General features: G+C 36.2%; 4 protein-coding genes across 7 annotated transcripts; 2 read left to right on the top strand and 2 right to left on the bottom strand.

The window, feature by feature from the left end:
* Positions 1–482: 482 nt before the first annotated feature.
* On the bottom strand, positions 483–1,854 carry LOC111496581. Of its 2 annotated transcripts, XM_023147068.1 has the most exons (3): positions 1,573–1,854; positions 908–1,458; positions 483–747 (listed from the first exon to the last, which is right to left on the bottom strand). In XM_023147068.1, the coding sequence occupies exons 1-2, from the start codon at positions 1,682–1,684 to the stop codon at positions 935–937; spliced, it is 636 nt and encodes a 211-aa protein (XP_023002836.1). In that variant the 5' UTR covers positions 1,685–1,854; the 3' UTR covers positions 483–747; positions 908–934. The 2 variants fall into 2 exon arrangements, with proteins under 2 accessions (XP_023002836.1, XP_023002835.1); XM_023147067.1 differs by having other exon boundaries at positions 483–1,458.
* Positions 1,855–3,444: 1,590 nt separating this feature from the next.
* Positions 3,445–6,137, top strand: LOC111496037 (protein DSS1 HOMOLOG ON CHROMOSOME V-like). Of its 2 annotated transcripts, none has more exons than XM_023146262.1 (3): positions 3,445–3,583; positions 4,285–4,401; positions 5,894–6,137. In XM_023146262.1, exons 2-3 carry the CDS (start codon positions 4,311–4,313, stop codon positions 6,019–6,021), a joined length of 219 nt encoding a protein of 72 aa, XP_023002030.1. In that variant the 5' UTR covers positions 3,445–3,583; positions 4,285–4,310; the 3' UTR covers positions 6,022–6,137. The 2 variants fall into 2 exon arrangements, with proteins under 2 accessions (XP_023002030.1, XP_023002031.1); XM_023146263.1 differs by having other exon boundaries at positions 3,454–3,579; positions 4,279–4,401.
* Positions 6,138–9,013: 2,876 nt separating this feature from the next.
* Positions 9,014–12,950, top strand: LOC111496034 (metallocarboxypeptidase A-like protein MCYG_01475). Its single transcript, XM_023146259.1, has 11 exons — positions 9,014–9,343; positions 9,829–9,886; positions 9,963–10,073; positions 10,298–10,435; positions 10,818–10,887; positions 10,980–11,035; positions 11,460–11,585; positions 11,859–11,998; positions 12,221–12,293; positions 12,390–12,464; positions 12,554–12,950. The coding sequence occupies exons 1-11, from the start codon at positions 9,195–9,197 to the stop codon at positions 12,866–12,868; spliced, it is 1,311 nt and encodes a 436-aa protein (XP_023002027.1). The 5' UTR covers positions 9,014–9,194; the 3' UTR covers positions 12,869–12,950.
* Positions 12,893–18,289, bottom strand: LOC111496035. Of its 2 annotated transcripts, XM_023146261.1 has the most exons (8): positions 17,837–18,289; positions 16,724–16,813; positions 16,546–16,626; positions 16,272–16,403; positions 14,024–14,242; positions 13,576–13,668; positions 13,187–13,382; positions 12,893–13,151 (listed from the first exon to the last, which is right to left on the bottom strand). In XM_023146261.1, exons 1-7 carry the CDS (start codon positions 18,050–18,052, stop codon positions 13,215–13,217), a joined length of 999 nt encoding a protein of 332 aa, XP_023002029.1. In that variant the 5' UTR covers positions 18,053–18,289; the 3' UTR covers positions 12,893–13,151; positions 13,187–13,214. The 2 variants fall into 2 exon arrangements, with proteins under 2 accessions (XP_023002029.1, XP_023002028.1); XM_023146260.1 differs by having other exon boundaries at positions 12,893–13,382.
* Positions 18,290–18,455: the final 166 nt, after the last annotated feature.

Genomic DNA, 18,455 nt, shown 5'->3' with positions numbered 1-18,455 from the left:
TTTTTTTTTTTTTTTTTTTTTTGGCGTTACAATTCTCCATCTAGTTTCGAATGGGAGGATAAAATGGAGGCCAACTCCCCTTCGACAATTTCACCCTCCTCATTATTTTTTTTCTAATTTTTGTTAGTTTATAAGTTCCTTGAAATTAAACTTACCATAATTGATAATTGAGATCTTTGTTTTTAAAAACCAATTTGAAAACTGAAACAAAAAAATTTGTTTTAGAAATTTAATTTCGAATTTACATGATTAGAAGGCTAGACTCGAAATATTGTAGAAAAAACAAGAGGCAAAATTTTAAAAATAAAAAAGAGTATAAAAACAAAATAGTATGAAATTAGCTTGAATAATTAGAAAAAACCAAAACAGTAACGACTAAGATAGTATTGGACTTTGGAACTTTCACTTACAATCATCAAATCTCAGGACGAATGGATAGCTTTGACGATTATATCTGACAATTATTAGAGACACAGAAGAAATGATGAATTCACATTCAAGACCGATCTCATTCAATACATACAAATTTGTAGGATTTTCTGTGTCTATTCCAATGCTATCTTTCATATAAAAAAAGCGAAAAGAAACGACAAAAACTTGGTAGAATTCGCAGAATCTGTAAGAAGGAGCCCTAAAAGCTATTGTGTTCTATATGCCTCTCTGCTGGCGAAGTGTGGTTGAGAGGTAGAAACTTGGTCAGATTTTTCCGAATTGGAAATTTCTTCAGCAGACCAAGCATACACAAGCCTATCCAAATCCAAATCCAAATCCAGATCCAAGTCCAAAACAAAATAAGAAAAGAAATCAAGAAAGAAAGGAGGAGGATTAATCCAATTTCTTTGACGATCAGATCCAAAATAAAGATTAAGAGCGAAAGATAACGAAAGGAGGAAAACAAAAATTTCACCTGTCGCCAGATCTGATCCCTAATTCTTCAGATTCTTCTGACTCTTCGAGTGCCGATTTTTCTTTCTCCTGCAGTAATCACAGATCTCTCTAGATCCACCGCCAATGGTGGCTTCTTGTTTTCCTTCGTCATGCTCCGCAGCAAATACCTAGGAGCCGCCTCCTTCCGCTCAACAGAATACGCCGCAGAAACCGATTTCCTCAAGCTATTAGCAACCTTCTTTGAACTGTGCCGCTTTGAAGATTCAACCGTCACACCGAGTCTATACGGAGTCTTGATATCGGCTACGGATTCGGCTTTCTTTCGCTTGAGCCTCTCGTTCCTCCTCGCGGAATACTCATCGTAGAATCTCCCTCGCTCGAACAGAGTACTCAAATTCACGCCTAATTGATCACCTACTCCACCAGTTCCAGACTCTTCACATCCTAATTCCATCCTAACCATGCTAGCCAGAGTCTGTAATTCGCAAGTAATCATCCGATACTCAGGTCGGAGCTCCGATGCCTGTAGATCCGAAGGACGGTTTGTTTTCAGCGATTTTGTCAAAGAACCTGTCCGCAGACGAAAGCGTTGTTCATCAACATAATACTCGCAAAACTAAAGAAAAACAAGCAGGATCTCCATCGATAATCAACGTGAAATTCAATCGGTTGATTCTAACATACCGGGCGGCGTTTGCAACGAGGTTGTTGAATTCGATTGAAGAACCTGGCGAGATCTGAGCCGCAAGGGCGATCTGGCGAGCGTCGGCCTGCGATCAGACCTCATCTTAGACATTGAAGCAAGAAATCAAATACCTAGAGGGAGGAAGAATAAATAGAGAGATCAGAATGCTGGTTTGTAGTTGGAATCTGAGAATGAGTTTGGTTTCGTTGCAGAGTTTTTGCGATTAGTTTGAATTGAGATTTAAATGAGGGGAGCGTCTCAACGGTCATATATTTTTAAGCCGTAGATGAGAGGCTGACATGGCAAGTGACAACTGCGTGAGATTTATTTATTTATTTATTATTTTTCCTTAAATTTGTTTTTTTCCCCATAAATGGCCGTCTTAAAAATAATAGGCACAATAGCAGTAATAACGGATAATCCTCGTTTAAGGCCATTTAATATCTAAATTATCTATTTTTTTTTATTTTCAAATCTTTAAAATTCGCAACTTAATTTCAATATATATATATATTTTTTTTTAAAAAATAACATTTTTAAGAGGCTTACAAATTTATTCTAAAATTGGTCGAAGAGTAAATAAATAAAAAAACAACTATGGAATTAAATAAAATTAAAACAAACAATATGTACTCCCCAATAAATTTGGGTTTGTTTAGTTTAAAATAATAATAATAAACTTTTTATTTATTTAAATTCAACCTAATTTAAACTCTTTTTTAGATAAATTAATAAAAAATCTCTCTGAATTTTTAAAAGGCTATTCCTTTTCTTTTAGTATTAAAATTTCATTAATACCATTAAAATTTATAAAAAAAATTATAAAAATATTTAAAAAATACCTTTCTAAATGGAAAAGTCTCTTACCATTAATATACTGAGGGAATGTTATTACCACATTTGAAATGTAATATTAACTCCAATACTCAAATATTTCTTTAAATTTGACTTTGAGTTGGAAAATAAGTCACTTATAAATAAATTAAATATTATATTCATATATGCATATGCTCGTAAAGGAGAGAATTTATCTTTTTTATTTAATTTTTTATATTTAAGAAAAAAAATTATAAAATGTAGATAAATTGTCTCGGTATAATGATAACAAAAGTTAATAATTTATGTGTATTTTTTAAACATAATAATATTTTTGGACTTCTAAAAAAAATTAAAAAAAGAAATTTAATGGCTTAAATGGAATTTTGAATATTTAAGGATATTTGTGATTTCCTACTAAATAAATAAGGGTAAGGGTATTTTGAATGAAAAGTTTTAAGTATTTCTTACTTATAAACTCATAATCATCTTTTAAATTAGTCAATGTGGGACTCCCTCCCAACAATCCTTCGTAAGATCCCAAATGAATTGGCTTATTCGAAAAAAGTCTTATTCGTTGGAAGATCTATCTCGTGTTTGGTACTGCAAGAACTCCGAATCATTCTCTTGAAGCTCATCCTCTTCGTCAGAAATGATCCGCTTGCCTCGAAATAACCTAGCCCAATAGGAAAAATTCCAATTCATTGGGCCTTTCCCCTTCTTCGAACACCCATTCATATTGTTCATACAAGATCCATTTTGTATCATATCTAAGAGATTCTTGTATATTTAATATTGTATACAGTCAAGTAAATTATATTAAAGGAGAGAAAATATATTATAAAATTATAATAAAATTTCTTTTATTTAATTTTTATTCTTATTATAAATGATGTGTAGATTTTTTTGAGTTTATTTAGCTGTGTAGCATAATAAAATTATAAATAGTGAGTATGATAATGAAATTAAAATTTAATTATAAACGTTATATTTAAACAATCAAATATAATTAATTTATCTTTTGTAGAAATTAAAATTGAATTTCTAGCGTAAAAATGATTTTTCTTAAAAGGAAGTGCAGAAGCTGAACGACTTGTTCCTCAAGATATCTGGGTCAATTTTTTTCACGAGAAATCAAGCAACACAAAGACTCCCGCGATCTTCCCAATCTTTCTCACAACTCTCTCTCTCAAGGTTCTTAACTTCTTTTTCTCTCCATTTTTTATCTGCCATGTTTTTGTTTATAGCATTTCTCTCTCTCGGCGATGGTTTACGATTTGTCTGGTGAATTATGCTGTGTTTGATAGTTTGTTTTTATAGTTTCTGCTAGTTTCGTTGTGTTCTTTGATCCTCTGCGGAATTAGGGAGGAAAAACAATGAATTCTGTATGCCTCCAGTTCTCCCTCTCTTCTCTGTTTTTGTCTCGTCTCTGCATCATATTCTGTACAGAAAATTTATTGATGAGCCTCACACTACGTGTCTGCCTGTTTCGAAGAATCAAATGTGAATTTCCAGTTTCTGTGCTCTCAATTATAATTACCGTTGCTTTTAAGATACGTTTATTATTGTGTTCTTCATGGACTTTCAAGCGACACTACAAAAATATGTATAGTTTTAAGCTATAAATTTGAAGTTAGGAAACAAATAATTGCTGTTTCGTAGCCAAAGTAAAAAATCCTGTGTAAAGTGTATGTTGTCTGCTCAACCCAATTCAACACTCTTGGGATTGGATTGGTGTGGAAATTCAAGTTGGTTGAACAATAAGCCCCAAAATTTTGATTGGTGGGTCACTTGGGTCAATTCAATGCTTTCAACACTAAAACATGCCTTCATATGTGTGTATTTCCTTTGTTAATCTATTTCAAATTTGTTGCTGATTTTTCATAATACTAAAGATTTGTAGATCAGTGTGATCTTTCTGATGGCAACTGAACCGAAGGCAGGTACTGAGGAAGTGAAAGTTGACCTCTTTGAGGATGACGATGAGTTCGAAGAGTTCGAGATTAATGAAGGTATGACTTGTAATTATTTGTCTTCTATTTTTCATAATACTATCGTTTTCAATTGGCACTCATTTTTCATTTATGCTTGTCCTGCAATTTCTTCTTTGTTTCATCCAAAGAAATGTTGAAGTTAAGTAACAGTCTGGGTGATCCTGTTACAGATTCAGTCCTAATTGCTAGTTTTCTTCATTTGGATGCCCTATTACTGTTGTTATGTTCACTCACTGTTTCATGGTAAATCCTTGGAGTCCCATGTTCGAAAAAAATGAGCTAGAATGTTTGTAAACTCAATTACAATAGTGACAATCAATGGACAAAAGTATGAACCTGGATAAAGAAGAGTTGGAATAATAGTTTTTAAAAGATATGCCCCTTAAGTATACTATATTCGGTGGGTCTTTGATACAATGCCATTGCAAGTGTACGCACATTACACTCATGGTAGAAAGAAGAACCCATTGGTTGAATTTTTCTTTACGCAGTTCTTTCGGTTTCCGTATTGTAATACTGAGTTCTCCACCTCCATTTCTATTTTTAGTTAATTTCCTTGTTTTAGGAGGATGGTTCTCCATGATTGACTCATGGTTTCATTGACGTAGCAATGTATTTATACAACTTGTATAAATAGTCATAAACATCAATGAAGATGGTACCTAAGAATTTTCAATTCAGTCTTGAGTACTCTTAACTTAAGGTTCCCTCTATTTGAGCCTTACAATTATCCAAAATAGGTCGAAAGAAAAATTCTACTTCTTTCCCCACACTGTCTTTTTCCACTTACAACCCATAACTTGATTGCAGACTTGGACCTGTAACCATCTTTTTCTTTTTAGGATATTAATACCTTCTAGATGTTTGCTTTTAAGTTGACATAATTACTTATGAAAAAAATGTTAATTGAAATGTTTTTTTTCCTCTAAAGATAAAAGAAGTTTCCTTGTATCCTCAAAAATACTAGTAGTAATACTCAAGAAGTTGGTGGTAGAGCTTTCAAATGGAGTTTGTGGTTGATTTCTGAATAATCTACAGATTTTGCTTTGATTGCTGAGGGATTGGCAGAATAAACTTATTCCAATTTTATATTTATACAAACAAATTGATGATGACCTTAAAGCTAAAACCACTTCACTTTGCTCAATGGAAGTGATTACGGCTACCTGACCAATATTCATATCGTATGCGTGGTAGCTTGATCTTGTTGTTGACTGAAACTATGATTTGAAGATCCTGCATTTCCTTTAAAAGGAAAAATTTGTAGTCATAAGGAAGTTTTGGAGTTGTTTAAATGGAGCATTATAGATTGCTGGTCTGAATCTGTTAATTGTACTCACTAAGAATGTGTTCTTGTTGATCTTTCACTTGCTTAATGTTGACTTAGTACTCGGCTGAACATCTCTCGACTACAAAAACCAAAGTTCTTTTGTTCTTGGCATACCATCTTTAAGCCTTCGGATATTTTTATAACCATTCCTTGTGTTCTGTTTGTTAAAATGAATTACAGAGTGGGAAGTCAAGGAAGGTAAAGAAATTACTCAGCAGTGGGAAGACGACTGGGACGATGACGATGTGAATGACGACTTCTCGTTGCAACTTAAGAGAGAATTGGAGGACAATGCTGAGAGAAAATGAATAGACACTTAGGAATCTTATTCAATCAGGAATGTACCAAAAACTTCAACCATTATGAACTTTCTTCCTAATATTGATGCCCATTCTTCCATAATATTTGAATTTTCTTCCTAGTACACGTTAGTGATACTAACACCATACATCGAATGCTTGCTTGGCTAGCTGCATCAACTTGGATCCGACCTTGAGGTTTAAAATTTGATCAATTTTGGGTGTGGCCTTGTGAGAAGGAATTGATGAGGGGCAAGAAAAAAGGTACGGAATTCTGTATCACATCCACTTGTTTTCTTTCATAGTAAGAACATTAAGTGCTCCATACAGAGAGAAGCTTGGCATCATCATATTCAAAGTAAAGTAAAGAGAGAGACTCAAAAAGGGAAAGAAAATAGTTCGAAACTCTATCATAAGAACATTCTTCAGGAAAGATAATAGTTATAAGCTCAGGACTTCTGTAATGTAGTCTGGAAAAACCTTGAATGAATCTAGTACAAATAAAATGAAAGATAATAGTTAGGTATTGAATCAATCAACTTTGTTAATGAAAACCAATTAATTTTTTGTTTGCTACTGAAATTTACTTATAACCAGTTATAATGGTTAATACTTGAACCATATGGAATTGAGATACAAAGGGATAATGTTTAAATAATACGTGCCTAGACACTTGAGCCATAGGCTGCCACGGATGTGGAGTGTTTAAAAGACTTGATTTAGTGTCCGCTATAGTTGCATAGTGTCACAGCCATATTATAAAAAAAAGTAGGTTGTGACCTTCATGTTGAGACAAGCAAAGCGGCGACTCTCAAGTGGTGCACTTTCGGCCACAGGAGAGCCAAGACAAATAAGTGTCATGATGCAACTGAGGAGAATGGTGTATCATCCAACACATCAATAATGTGTACATTGAAAAGAAGATGTGACATTAGCAAGTTGGGGCAAAGAGTATACATGAGTGTCAGAGATAGGCTTGTTGAAGGGTTGGGTAGAGCCTCGGGCCTCAACCCTGAAAGTTGGGGTTTTTGAGGGAATTTCAATATGTGGTTCTGGATTCAAGTTTATCCATATGAAATATGAAAGTTTGCCAAATTTGGTGTTAATTGGACATCAAACTGACGCTCCACGACACCGTATGCCCGTTAACCCAAATTATGTCTACACCCACTAGATATAGGGAGATATGGTATCAACTCTCCACCACCCTTAGACTCTGTGACTTAAGCGAGCTACTTTGTGGCACATACGTGTGCCACAATAAGGGCGAGCGTTGTGAGACAAGTGTTTAGGGCAACTTCCAATTTTTTAAGGACAATGTTGAATGATACAAGTGTGTTGACATTGTGTCCCAACCCATGTGTCAGAGGTTGGATCATACACCCACTATCCAGGATCCAATGCCTTGATAGAACCTAGATAGATGGATATTCGAGATGTCCCAATATCATGAACGACGCGTAGTTCCGCTTTCGATGGCATGATCGAGTGAGTTGTGATGACCGACAACACCTCACGACTTTGGATGGCATCAAGACATATGTGCCATATTAATTGGGAATCTAGATGATGTAGGGACACAATGTATTATTGAGAGACCTTGACCTTGCATCAAGACAAGGTCGAGTCAAATGAATTAGGTTAGTATAGAGGCAAGTCGGTTAAGTCGCACACGATTGAACATGCACGCGCAGGTGGCATATGTGGTCGAACAAGCTTGGATTCTGCACAAGTTGTGTTCAGTGTATGAAAACAAACCTCACCTAAGGTTTGACGAAGTCACAAAGCCAAACGAAAAATAATATGGGGCTTCGGTTTCCCTCAAGACTGGTCGTGAGTGTGTCAAGATCACGACACCCCATGGTTGAAAATATACGACCATGACACACATCTCCATTATGCGCTTGCCATTGACCTCCTAATTCTTGTTCAATGTAAAAAAGAAAGAATAGAATGAAGCATAATAATATACTCAATAAGTATGTTATGTTATGATTATGCTATGTTGATCAATGTTATATGATGCATGTACTTCAAGTATGCAAGTCCATGTATGTTTTGATATCATGTTCACAAGTATGCCTATGAGACATCAATGAGCTATATATGATAATAATGAAAAACATGTCATGTACACGTATGCATGTCTCATAGGAAAGTTATCTAATGAAAAGAATGGAAGTATGATGTACATCATAACCACGTACTATGATTTGAAATACGAGATCTTATGTCACGAGCATGTGATACTTTCCTAGTATGAATTGCAAGAGACGCGTACACCATGATATGATATGCAACTCTTTCTTTCTATTGGTTTCTAGCAACTTAAGTATGCACTAGCTTGTAGCAAGGCATAGGGGTACGTAAACGAGCCCACCTTGTGGATTTATGCGCACATGCATGAACCATGCTTAGAGAAATATTATGCATCCAATTTTTTCCCCCAACAAACCAAGAAAATGGGTAAGTCAATAGCATCAATTTCAAGGTTTGTTCTTCTTCTACCTTTCACAAATCCATGTTTTGCTGACTCCATTCATCTACAAAGCTTTCCCTTTTGTTGACTCCTTTTGACCGTTCATATGGTTAAATGAACGTTTTCAAACAATAAGGAGATATTTGAAACATACCCGAAACTTGAAACTTAAAAGGTATTAGTTCATAAGTAAAACTAAAAGCTATTACTCTTATCACATCTATCATATTTTAATTGTCACGATCATATCACATCACTGACAAATTTAATGAACCATATTTATTATCGAGTAATACATTCATAATATTTTTAATGAAGTATATTATTACTGAATGAATTAATATTTTCATAATTAATTTTATTTATCTTATGAAATTAAACTAACTTAAGAAATTAGTAGAAATCTAAAATAAAAAACAATTTAGACAATTATTTTTTTAATGTCGGATTGAAACAGGTCCAATCAGCTTAACTGTTAAAATTGTTGTGTAAGAAGTTTCTTAGAAGCTATTGGGAATGATAATTGTAAAAGCCTGCAAAATTGGGGCCGTTGAACGTGCAGAAAATACTTTCATCTTCTTTCCCTTTTGGTCTGCCAATCGACATTGATTTCATCGTTTTCATTCCACATAGCCTTCCAACAATGGCGACTCTGACCAACTGAAAACAACACCCACGATCTGCTTTCCCCTGTTTCTGCCTTATGGCTCGCCCCCTCCGCTCCTTATGCCTCACCTTCTTCTTCTTCTTCTTCTTCTTCTTCTTCACATTTTTCGATTGTTTTCTCGTTGCTGCTGAGGATCCCGACAACAATCGATTAACCCCAATCAACCGCGATCTTTATCATTCTAGGTTTGTTATTTTCTGATTCGGATTTCGCCACTTCTTTTTCTCTCTTTTCACTTTCATCCTGATTAGAATGGATGAGATTAGATGCAAAGTATAATTTGCCGGTTGGGGTATTCATGATTCTTATTATCGCTCTTCTCTGTCTGGATTTTGGGTATTTAATCATATAGCTGATGCAATTTCTATGTTTCGGTTCTGGAAATTTGATATATTAGATTCTGCCTAGATTTGTCTGTATCTAACTTTCCCAATACTGAAGAACGTGAAATTTTGATCTTATGAGTTTTTGGTGCATCACTATCTTAACGAGTCTGATACAACTCTAGGGTTCCATGATCTTTGTTGAATATTAACCTGGCAGTAATATGGTTTGTTGAATACTTTCAACATCTGAAACTATCATGCTTTTGTATAGCGATCTGTTCATTTAACAATGTTCAACCCGGACTGACAGTTTTCCCAATTCGTTGGGTGATTGGATCTTGCAGTGTTGATTTGATGAAGGAGATAGAAGCTGTGGTCCATCGACACTCTGATAAGTTGACTGTATGTTCTTGTTGTTGGTTCTCCTTTATTCAGGCATTATGCTTTGGTTTGGTATTTACTTACAATTTTGAAGCAGATAGAGACAATGAAGTCTAGAAATAAGGGTTATGTTGTAGAGATGCCAGTGGTTACTTATCGCCATGGAAGGAATAACATTGATGACATCTCGAAGTTCCGGATACTTCTTGTAAGTTTTCTGTTGAATTACATATTCGTTTGATCTTCTAGGTTTTCATTTCCTTTGTGATATTTTGGGATTGAAACATGCCTGTTTAGTTCTTGAAATAAATTAAAATGGGCTTACTTTAGAATTCTGTTCTTCCTGTCATTCTTTCTTTTGATTAAGTGAAGATATCATCTCAGTTGGCAATTGCTGGTGTTCTTGACAGATGATTCCTCCTTGTCTTCCAGAGTTTTGGACAGCATGGAAGGGAGCTCATAACAACAGAACTTGCGCTAAGAATTCTTTTAATCTTGAGTGAAGAACTGTTTTTGCCCCACATGGATCGAGCTTCCTTGAACAACACACTTACCAAGCTTGTCATCAAGGTTTGTGAGATAGTAAAACGGCCTTATTGGCCGAACTTTTCTGTTGATTTGTTCAGGCTGTAATGTTTTACATTGATAAGTGAAATAAGTTATGGAGCATACAATTTTTGGTTCCATAATTTTAGGAAGTTTGTAGCAATGAAGTTCATGCAGTTAACACTGTATTTTAGTTAACAAAACTGAAAGTTTTGTTCATGCTTGAGCTTGAACATATATTTGTCACCCTATATTTATTAAGTTCTTCCATGTGGGTTAAAATTCAATTGGTTAATGGACTCATAAGAACTTGAAAGAGATATATGTTCCAACTGTTATTTGCTTCAAAATTAAGTCCCGTGTTTCTGTATGCATAAATAATGTGCCCGCTCATGGATGTTGTCAGGTTGTGCCAATGGAAAACTTAAATGGGCGCAGACTTGTCGAGGGTGGGGATCTATGTGAAAGAAGAAATGGTAAGGCAGCTGGTTTAATTTAATCCATTATATGGTCATACAAGGTAATCAAGGTGGATACTGACATGCCTGAGTTTGTGCTCTTATGGCAGGGAGAGGTGTTGATCTGAACAGGAATTGGAGCGTTGATTGGGGTAAAAAGGAGAAGGTTGGTATCTATCTCTGATTCCCACTTGAACCATTTGACGAGGTTTTGATATAGTCTGTTGGATGACTTATGAGTTCTGTGAGATCACACATCAGCCGGAGAGGGAACGAAGCATTTCTTTTAAGGGTGTGTAAACCACTCCTTAGTAAACACGTTTTAAAACCTTGAGGGAAACCCAAAGAAGACAATATCTACTAGTGGTGGGCTTGGGTTGTTACAAATGGTATCAGAGCCAGATATCGGGCAGTGTACCAGCGAGGATACTGGGCTCCCAAGGGGGGTGAATTATGAGATCCCATATCGATTGAAGAGGGGAACGAAGCGTTGTTCAATTGATTTCTCTCTGGCTTTTTTTGTGTATGGTAGTTGTAATACTCTCTTCTGTCCAAAGATTTTTAATCCTCCTCCTTCCTATTTGTTTCAGGATTATGATCCTTACGAGGAAAATCCTGGTTTGTCACCTTTCAGCGAACCAGAAACTCAAATTATGCGAAAACTTGCCTTGACATTTGATCCACATATATGGGTCAATGTGCACTCTGGAATGGAGGTAAGAAACAATATGAATTTCATTTGTGTTGGCCTAATGCTGAGGGGCTAAGACAACAAGATTTATCTATCAACCTGGATAGTGATGAAACTGTTCTTCAAAAAGTTTCTTGAAATGAATTTAGTTAGCTTGAGGTGTCAAAATGTAATCAGTTTTGCTTTGGATGATTGGCAGAAATGGCAGCATTAATATTAATCCAAAATGTAACGAGTTTTGCTTTCCCCGCTCTTCATTATAGGCTGAACTTGCTGCTTTTGGTTCTCACTTCTTTAGGCTTTATTCATGCCTTATGACCATAAAAACACAACTCCTGACGGCGAAATTGCTCAACAAATGAAACTTTTGCTTGAAGAGCTGAACAATCTCCATTGCCACCACCGCTGCATGATTGGATCAGGCGGAGGTTCCGTCGGGTTAGTTTCTTTTTTTTATTGCCATTCTTCTGGTAGATTTATCATATCAGGTGGATTCTTTATGATTCTGTTTTAAAATTTTTAATTCATCTTTTCCAATGAATCCAAGCTAGTTAATTTGAAGTTTTTGTTGGTTTAGTTGAATCCCTTATTTGCTCTTGCACTACCATTCTTGATATGCAAATGCGTTTAAACTTATTCCTGCATGATCTTTGTTTGAAGGTATCTGGCACATGGGACAGCCACAGATTTCATGTTTGACAAGGCACGAGTACCTATGTCTTTCACTTTTGAGGTTTGTCAAACGTAAACTGCTATGTAACTTTCATAGAATAATCTTGCTGGTTCATGTCTTAAAACAAAGCCTCTGTTCATCATATGATTGTATCAGATATATGGAGACGCAGCTGCCTCATCGAATGACTGCTTTAAAATGTTCAATCCCACGGACCCCGATACCTTCAATGTACTTGCTATTTAACATTTCCTGTTATCTTGACCAACTGATGACCATGGAAACCATTAGCTGAATGCAATTTTCTTCTTTGTTTTCAGAGGGTTCTCGGCGATTGGTCGGCTGCATTTTTCACAATCTTTAAGCTGGGTCCGGAGTACCTCGGCGAGACCAAGCTCCATAGAAAGGGGAACTTAGACAAGCTGGTGTCGATTGATGAATACCTTGAAGGGTACTTGATTGAGAGGAGTAGCAGATACGGGAAGAAAAGGGAGGTGTTTGAACTAGGGTTGCAAGAGATGAGAACATATTTTAGGCTGTTTTTATTGTCGTCAGTTCTACTAATGTTCATGTTTTGTTCCAGAATTTCTAAAAGCAAGTTCACTAAACCACTTGTTTCTGCCCTTTCCCTTTGAGATAGTTACAAAAAGAAACATGTATTTAGTTTCTGAACTCCACAGTTTATTGCCATATTCTATTCTAAACGAGTATAGATGACCTCATATTTGTCTGAGCACTGTAATATCATATGTTTACAGAAACATCCCTTTCTCTCACTCTCTCTCCCAAAAGATGAACGTGATAATACAATGTTATAATTTGTAAGGTTCAGTAGAACTTACAATTCAGTCCAAGAAATTTCATTCTTTTACGTGTATAAAATGGTCGTAAAAGTACAAAGAGGGTGGCGAACCAGATGTTTGTTCCATCCAAACACAGTTTCAACCGTCAATGTTTGTTCCATTCAAGCCTTCTTCTGCTTCATTCCTTAGCTGTTTCTCCAGGAGGCAGTTCTGCAAGCTTTGGTGTACTTCCCAGAATTCTTTCCATGTCGAACCGAACTTCAATGTTGCGAATGCTATACCCGACCACCATTAGCCAGTACAGAAGCTTTGCCAGCTCTGGTGCTGTTGTCTCTGATACACTTGTCTGAAATGTAGAGATCCATGATATATGTATGCAGAAGTTCAGTTACATTTTTGTGATGAAAAATATTACTTTATCCAGGGGTATAAATCAAATCAACTTGGTTCGGTTCTTGACCGAACTAGCCAAAAACCGATCATTGACCCATAGCTGTTACAGTTAAAAGAAAGGATAGAGGACGTTTGTCTGGACGAACCTTCATTTGACTTGGATCAGAAACCGCTAATAGACGCTTTATGAATGTATTCATTGCAACAACAGCATCCTCGCCAGCACTACTTGTCAACTCCTGCATTTGTGGTAACCAAGGGTTGAGATCAGTTCAGGTACACAACTAATCAATGCACCATTAGTAGTTGTTCGGATTCAGATTAATAAAATTAACGAAGCATCTAACATGAAGGGGATACAATCATTAGATATGAATAATATGACAAGGTTGTACAGCTTATTACGCTAGAAAAAGAAGAAGATTCCAGAGGAGTAAGGTATCCTTTTTCCCATCATAGACAATCAACGTCTATAAAAGATGACACTGTAAGCCTAGCGACTCCAACACCAGAAGTAATCAACAACCTAATTAGCATTCGAAAAGCCCAACAGAAGCAAGTAGCTAACAGAGAAATGAAAGAATGTTTCCTTACCTTCAGATTTTGGGGTTCAAGTGTTTTGAGATACTCCAACAATTCATTTTGCCCACTTGCAGATTTTCTATCTACTTGGCGATTAAGTTCCTCCATCTCTGCTTCAAGTAACTCTATGTACCTTTTAGCATCAATTCTCTCGGGACCGGATACATTATTCCACCGGATGACTTCCCCAGTGACATTTTTTTGCGTACCAGCTGCATAATTCGAACCATCCTGAACAATTACGGGGTTAATTCATATTAGATAAACTTTAAGTAACCAAGCAATTCTAACAGTATGCCACACGTAAAATTGTAGACAACAGAGGAATTCATAATGAAGTTTTACACATGATATAATATATATATTAGTATGCACAGTTAGAGATGTCCATCTAATCTGCAGGGTCCACTTGTCCAAATGGGGTAGGGATTTACCGTTTAAACGGAGAATGGGGAGCATTTTCCACCCATTAGATAAATGGGATTAGGGACAAGATTATAGTCCCTGTCCCGCCCCACTTAATATAAATGTATTTTCAACCTAATGCAATCTACCAAAATAGAAAAACCGACTAGACCCGCATATATTAAAAAATATTTTATATAGACATAAAATAAGTAGGGTTTTCTACTTTTTGGCTCTACAAACAATAGCGGCATGCGTGTGCAACCTTAGTAACTTACCTTAAATCCTATCTCCCACATCCACAGTGGTGTCCCCTTGCTTTTACTCCCATAGCAACGGGCATCCCACATTCAGTCGTTTTCTCTTCAGCAACCCACACAGGTGATAAACACACATCCGTAGTGACTGAATGTGTTGATCTAAACTTATGCTTGTCTGTGTGTTTACATGTTTGAGGATTTTTCTATGTTTTTTTTGAGAAGTGACATACAGATTGTTTTCCCTGTACGATTTTTCAGTCGGGTTGAAGCAGTTCCAGCTCTAGTTGCTGTGAAAGCAGAGGAGCCCATAAGTAAAAGCAATTATTATGGTGCTTTCCGCCTCACCTATGATTTAAAAGCTGTAAGTTCTTCAAGTCTCATGTGAGTTTTCTCTGGTTTATTGAAAATTATAATTCAACAGTGTTTTGGGGGTTGATTTTAACCTAACTCATAAGATCGCCATATCCTGCAATTTTTCTATTCTTTTGGTTTAGTTTCATGTTTAGATTGTTTCCTACAATCTCTCATTACCTACCATCTTTTGCTCTTTTAATGTATTTCTTGGGATTGCGTGAGATTTTCCTCACATGCTTGATTCTTACTTGCATAAAAATGGAACTATTTATCAATCTTTTTCTCAAGAGGAAGTTTATGAGGAGTAACCACTTGAATTTGTTGCTTATGGGGAGAGTGATAAAGTTTGTCACCTTAGAAAATCGTTCTATGGATTCTCACACGCATGATTTGTTAAATTAGCTAAGCACTTGAGCAGTTTTGAATGAATGCAAAGTTCAACGGATCATTTTGTCTTCTATCAGCAATTTGATAGGGTGCGACCACTGAAGTATTTATGAGGCATCAAAGTGATGAGAAGCAAAAAAGCTATCTTTTTTCACAACGAAAATATGTACTTGATTGTAATCTATGCCAAAGAAAAATGGGAGTTAAATCAAGTAGTACCCCAATGATACTAATTTCCAACTCATTAAAGGAGAATCATTTTTTAAATTCTGAGATATACAGAAGATTGGTTGGGAAGTTGAATTATCGAATAGTGACACGTCCAAATATCGGCTATCTAATAAGGTATTGTAATTCAATATATATATTCACCTATAGTGGATCACGGGCTGCAGTGGAACAAATTCTATGTTACCTACAAGTTGGACCTAGCATGAAATCTTATATAAAGATCATGTTTACCAAAGTTGAATGTTTCTCAAATGTTGATTAGGTAGGATCTAGAGAAGATAAAAGATCAACTCTCTAGCAAGCTTAATTTGATTAACGAAACGGAATAAAACATTTTGGTCAGATCATTTTAGCAACCCTGATTTCCAGGATAAGTAGGCCAAAGCAAACTATAATTAAACTTGCAATAAAACAACAGACAAAAGAAAACAAAGTTATCATGACATTGATCATCAATGCACAATTGGATTTTAACCCACACTTAAGTAACAGATGCACAGTGTGAAAACTATTAGTATTTAATTACTTCTTATGGAGGATCAAAGTAATGGGCAAGGTTAACTCCAAAATGAAAATATTTAGATGTAAAATCCTTCAAGAACTAATAAAACCATTTAAAATACCTTTTCATCCTTTGGTTCTGGGAGAGCGACCTGCTCTAAACTCTGCTGCAGTTCTAAGCGATTTTGAGCATTCTTGAACATATATCCAGTCATCATTACACTGTACATGAGTTGTGCAAGATTTTCAGCAACCTGAACCAAATATTAAAAATCAAACATGGTGGTACAATAAATAAATATTTAAAAACTAGGCCTGTTATTACCAAATATCAATTGTACAAAAAGTATTTGGGTGATCTTGAATGTAAGAATAACAAAAGGGTTATATACGAACCGTGGTGACAGTCACTGCAAAAAACTGTGGAGGTAGAGTTCCAATCATATTTGTGACTGTTTGGCGCATTGCATCAACAACCTAAAAAGGAACCGAAGATGTATTAATTTATCAGGGAAAGTCAGGGAATACAAAATAAAAGTTAGCTGAATACTATATCAAGTAAATAAAAGCCCACCTGTTGAGGTGCCCTCTGAACAAACAACTCCATGAATTCTGGCTGGACATTTTTAACATATTCCAGAAGAATGTCTCTCCGAGATTTTGGCTGCCAATTGCATAAAATATATTCTGAGAATTATAGATGGTCAACATAAAGAGAACTGAATTGATATAATTGTAATAGCTCAAGCCCACCGCTAGCAGATATTGTCTGCTTTAGCCTGTTACGTATAGTCGTCAGCCTCACGGTTTTAAAACACGTCTACTAGGGAGAGGTTTCCACACCTTTATAAGAAATGCTTCGTTCCCCTCTCCAACCAATGTGGGATCTCACAATCCACCCCCCTTGGGGCCAGCGTCCTCGCTGGCACACCACCCAATGACTAGCTCTGATACCATTTGTAACAACCCAACCCCGTCGCTAGTAGATATTGTCTGTTTTGGCCCGTAACGTATAGTCGTCAGCCTCACGGTTTTAAAATGCATCTACTAAGGAGATGTTTCCACACTTTATAAGAAATGTTTCATTCCCCTTTCTAACCAATATGCGGTCTCACAATAACAACCATCAAGTCCATCATGATGACGAAAAAGAAAACCATCTAAGGTAGATTAATAGTAAAAGTAACATCATTTTCAACAATTTGCAGAGAGTACCGTTTAATGGCAAGTAGCAAGTTAAAACCTCTACGTGGACGTGAATGTACAACCCATTACAGACAGAAGATAGCATTCATAATTTCGTCATTTGACAGAGAAATAATAATAAAAATGAAATCCATAATATGAAAAACTTTTGATAGCTATGAATAAAGTGTCCGGCCAGGTTGTGTACCCGCAGCTAATTAATGCTCATGAGACAACTTCAAAGCGTAGGCTTCTCTCAATTATGTGTTAAATTCAAGGACTATCACCAAACCAAATTCAATATGAAAAATCTTCACTCATACTATTCCACTAAAATATAAAGAGAATACAGTAAACCCAAATTCACGCTACTGGAATGCTTCAAACTTCCCCAAGTTTGCGTTGACAATTTGAGAACAATCCAAATTGAGTTTAAAAACCATACGGTAGAAGATAAAGCACAGAAGGTAAGGCGAGAGAGAGGAGGGGCAGAGAGGAATACCGAAGTACCGTTGGGAGGGTTGGAATCGGCAGAGGAGGCATCGGGTGTGCCGCCCTTGGAAGAATCGTAGGCGCGGAGTGTGAAGGCGAAACCATTTCTGGGCTTCTTTGGGAGGCTAATCGAAGAGAAACGAAGAAAAGTAAAGGGAAAAGAAGAAGATGAAGGCGAAGATAACTTAGAGGTGAGAAAGAAGGGTTTTAGAGTGAAGGAAGACATGGTTTAGCTCCGTAGTTGTAAACAGAGAGATTAAAGATTGAGGCTATTGAGGGCTTGAGTTCTGAAAGCCTAAAATGGTGAAGATTATCGCCATTAGAGACCCTGCAAGAGGAGCTTTTCTGGTGGGCAGGGGCCGGGAAATGCAGCACCAGCGTTAATGATGAGTCCTTCACCACCGGCACTTCTCAGCCTCCTATTTCAGTTATTCCCTAAAATTTCTCATTTAATTTTTTGGGATTCTCTTAAGTTAATATGTACAGATAAATTAATATCTTTACATAGAAGATGAGGTGGTGTAAGGTGTCACGTTCATGTTTGTCGCGTGTTGCCCGTGGCCGCATATCGAATGTATCTCGATCATGCTTGTCCATAACGTGTTGTCTATGACTGCATGCATGTTAGA

The sequence above is a fragment of the Cucurbita maxima genome, unplaced genomic scaffold (assembly GCF_002738345.1).
Source record: "Cucurbita maxima cultivar Rimu unplaced genomic scaffold, Cmax_1.0 Cma_Scf00022, whole genome shotgun sequence".
Classification (NCBI taxonomy): Eukaryota; Viridiplantae; Streptophyta; class Magnoliopsida; order Cucurbitales; family Cucurbitaceae; genus Cucurbita; species Cucurbita maxima.
Note: the sequence above shows the minus strand (reverse complement) of the source record. Positions and strands in the feature narration are given on the sequence as shown.

Excerpts from the sequence above, each read along its gene's own strand:
- LOC111496581 (XM_023147067.1), bottom strand. The coding sequence starts at position 1,684 with ATGTCTAAGATGAGGTCTGATCGCAGGCCGACGCTCGCCAGATCGCCC. Across the intron at positions 1,459-1,572 it reads CTCGTTGCAAACGCCGCCCG|GTTCTTTGACAAAATCGCTG; the intron begins GTATGTTAGAAT and ends GTCTGCGGACAG.
- LOC111496037 (XM_023146262.1), top strand. The coding sequence starts at position 4,311 with ATGGCAACTGAACCGAAGGCAGGTACTGAGGAAGTGAAAGTTGACCTC. Across the intron at positions 4,402-5,893 it reads AGAGTTCGAGATTAATGAAG|AGTGGGAAGTCAAGGAAGGT; the intron begins GTATGACTTGTA and ends AATGAATTACAG.
- LOC111496034 (XM_023146259.1), top strand. The coding sequence starts at position 9,195 with ATGGCTCGCCCCCTCCGCTCCTTATGCCTCACCTTCTTCTTCTTCTTC. Across the intron at positions 11,036-11,459 it reads ATTGGGGTAAAAAGGAGAAG|GATTATGATCCTTACGAGGA; the intron begins GTTGGTATCTAT and ends TATTTGTTTCAG. Across the intron at positions 11,999-12,220 it reads TCAGGCGGAGGTTCCGTCGG|GTATCTGGCACATGGGACAG; the intron begins GTTAGTTTCTTT and ends CTTTGTTTGAAG.
- LOC111496035 (XM_023146260.1), bottom strand. The coding sequence starts at position 18,052 with ATGTCTTCCTTCACTCTAAAACCCTTCTTTCTCACCTCTAAGTTATCT. Across the intron at positions 16,814-17,836 it reads ACCCTCCCAACGGTACTTCG|CCAAAATCTCGGAGAGACAT; the intron begins GTATTCCTCTCT and ends TGCAATTGGCAG. Across the intron at positions 13,383-13,575 it reads CTGATCCAAGTCAAATGAAG|ACAAGTGTATCAGAGACAAC; the intron begins GTTCGTCCAGAC and ends TCTACATTTCAG.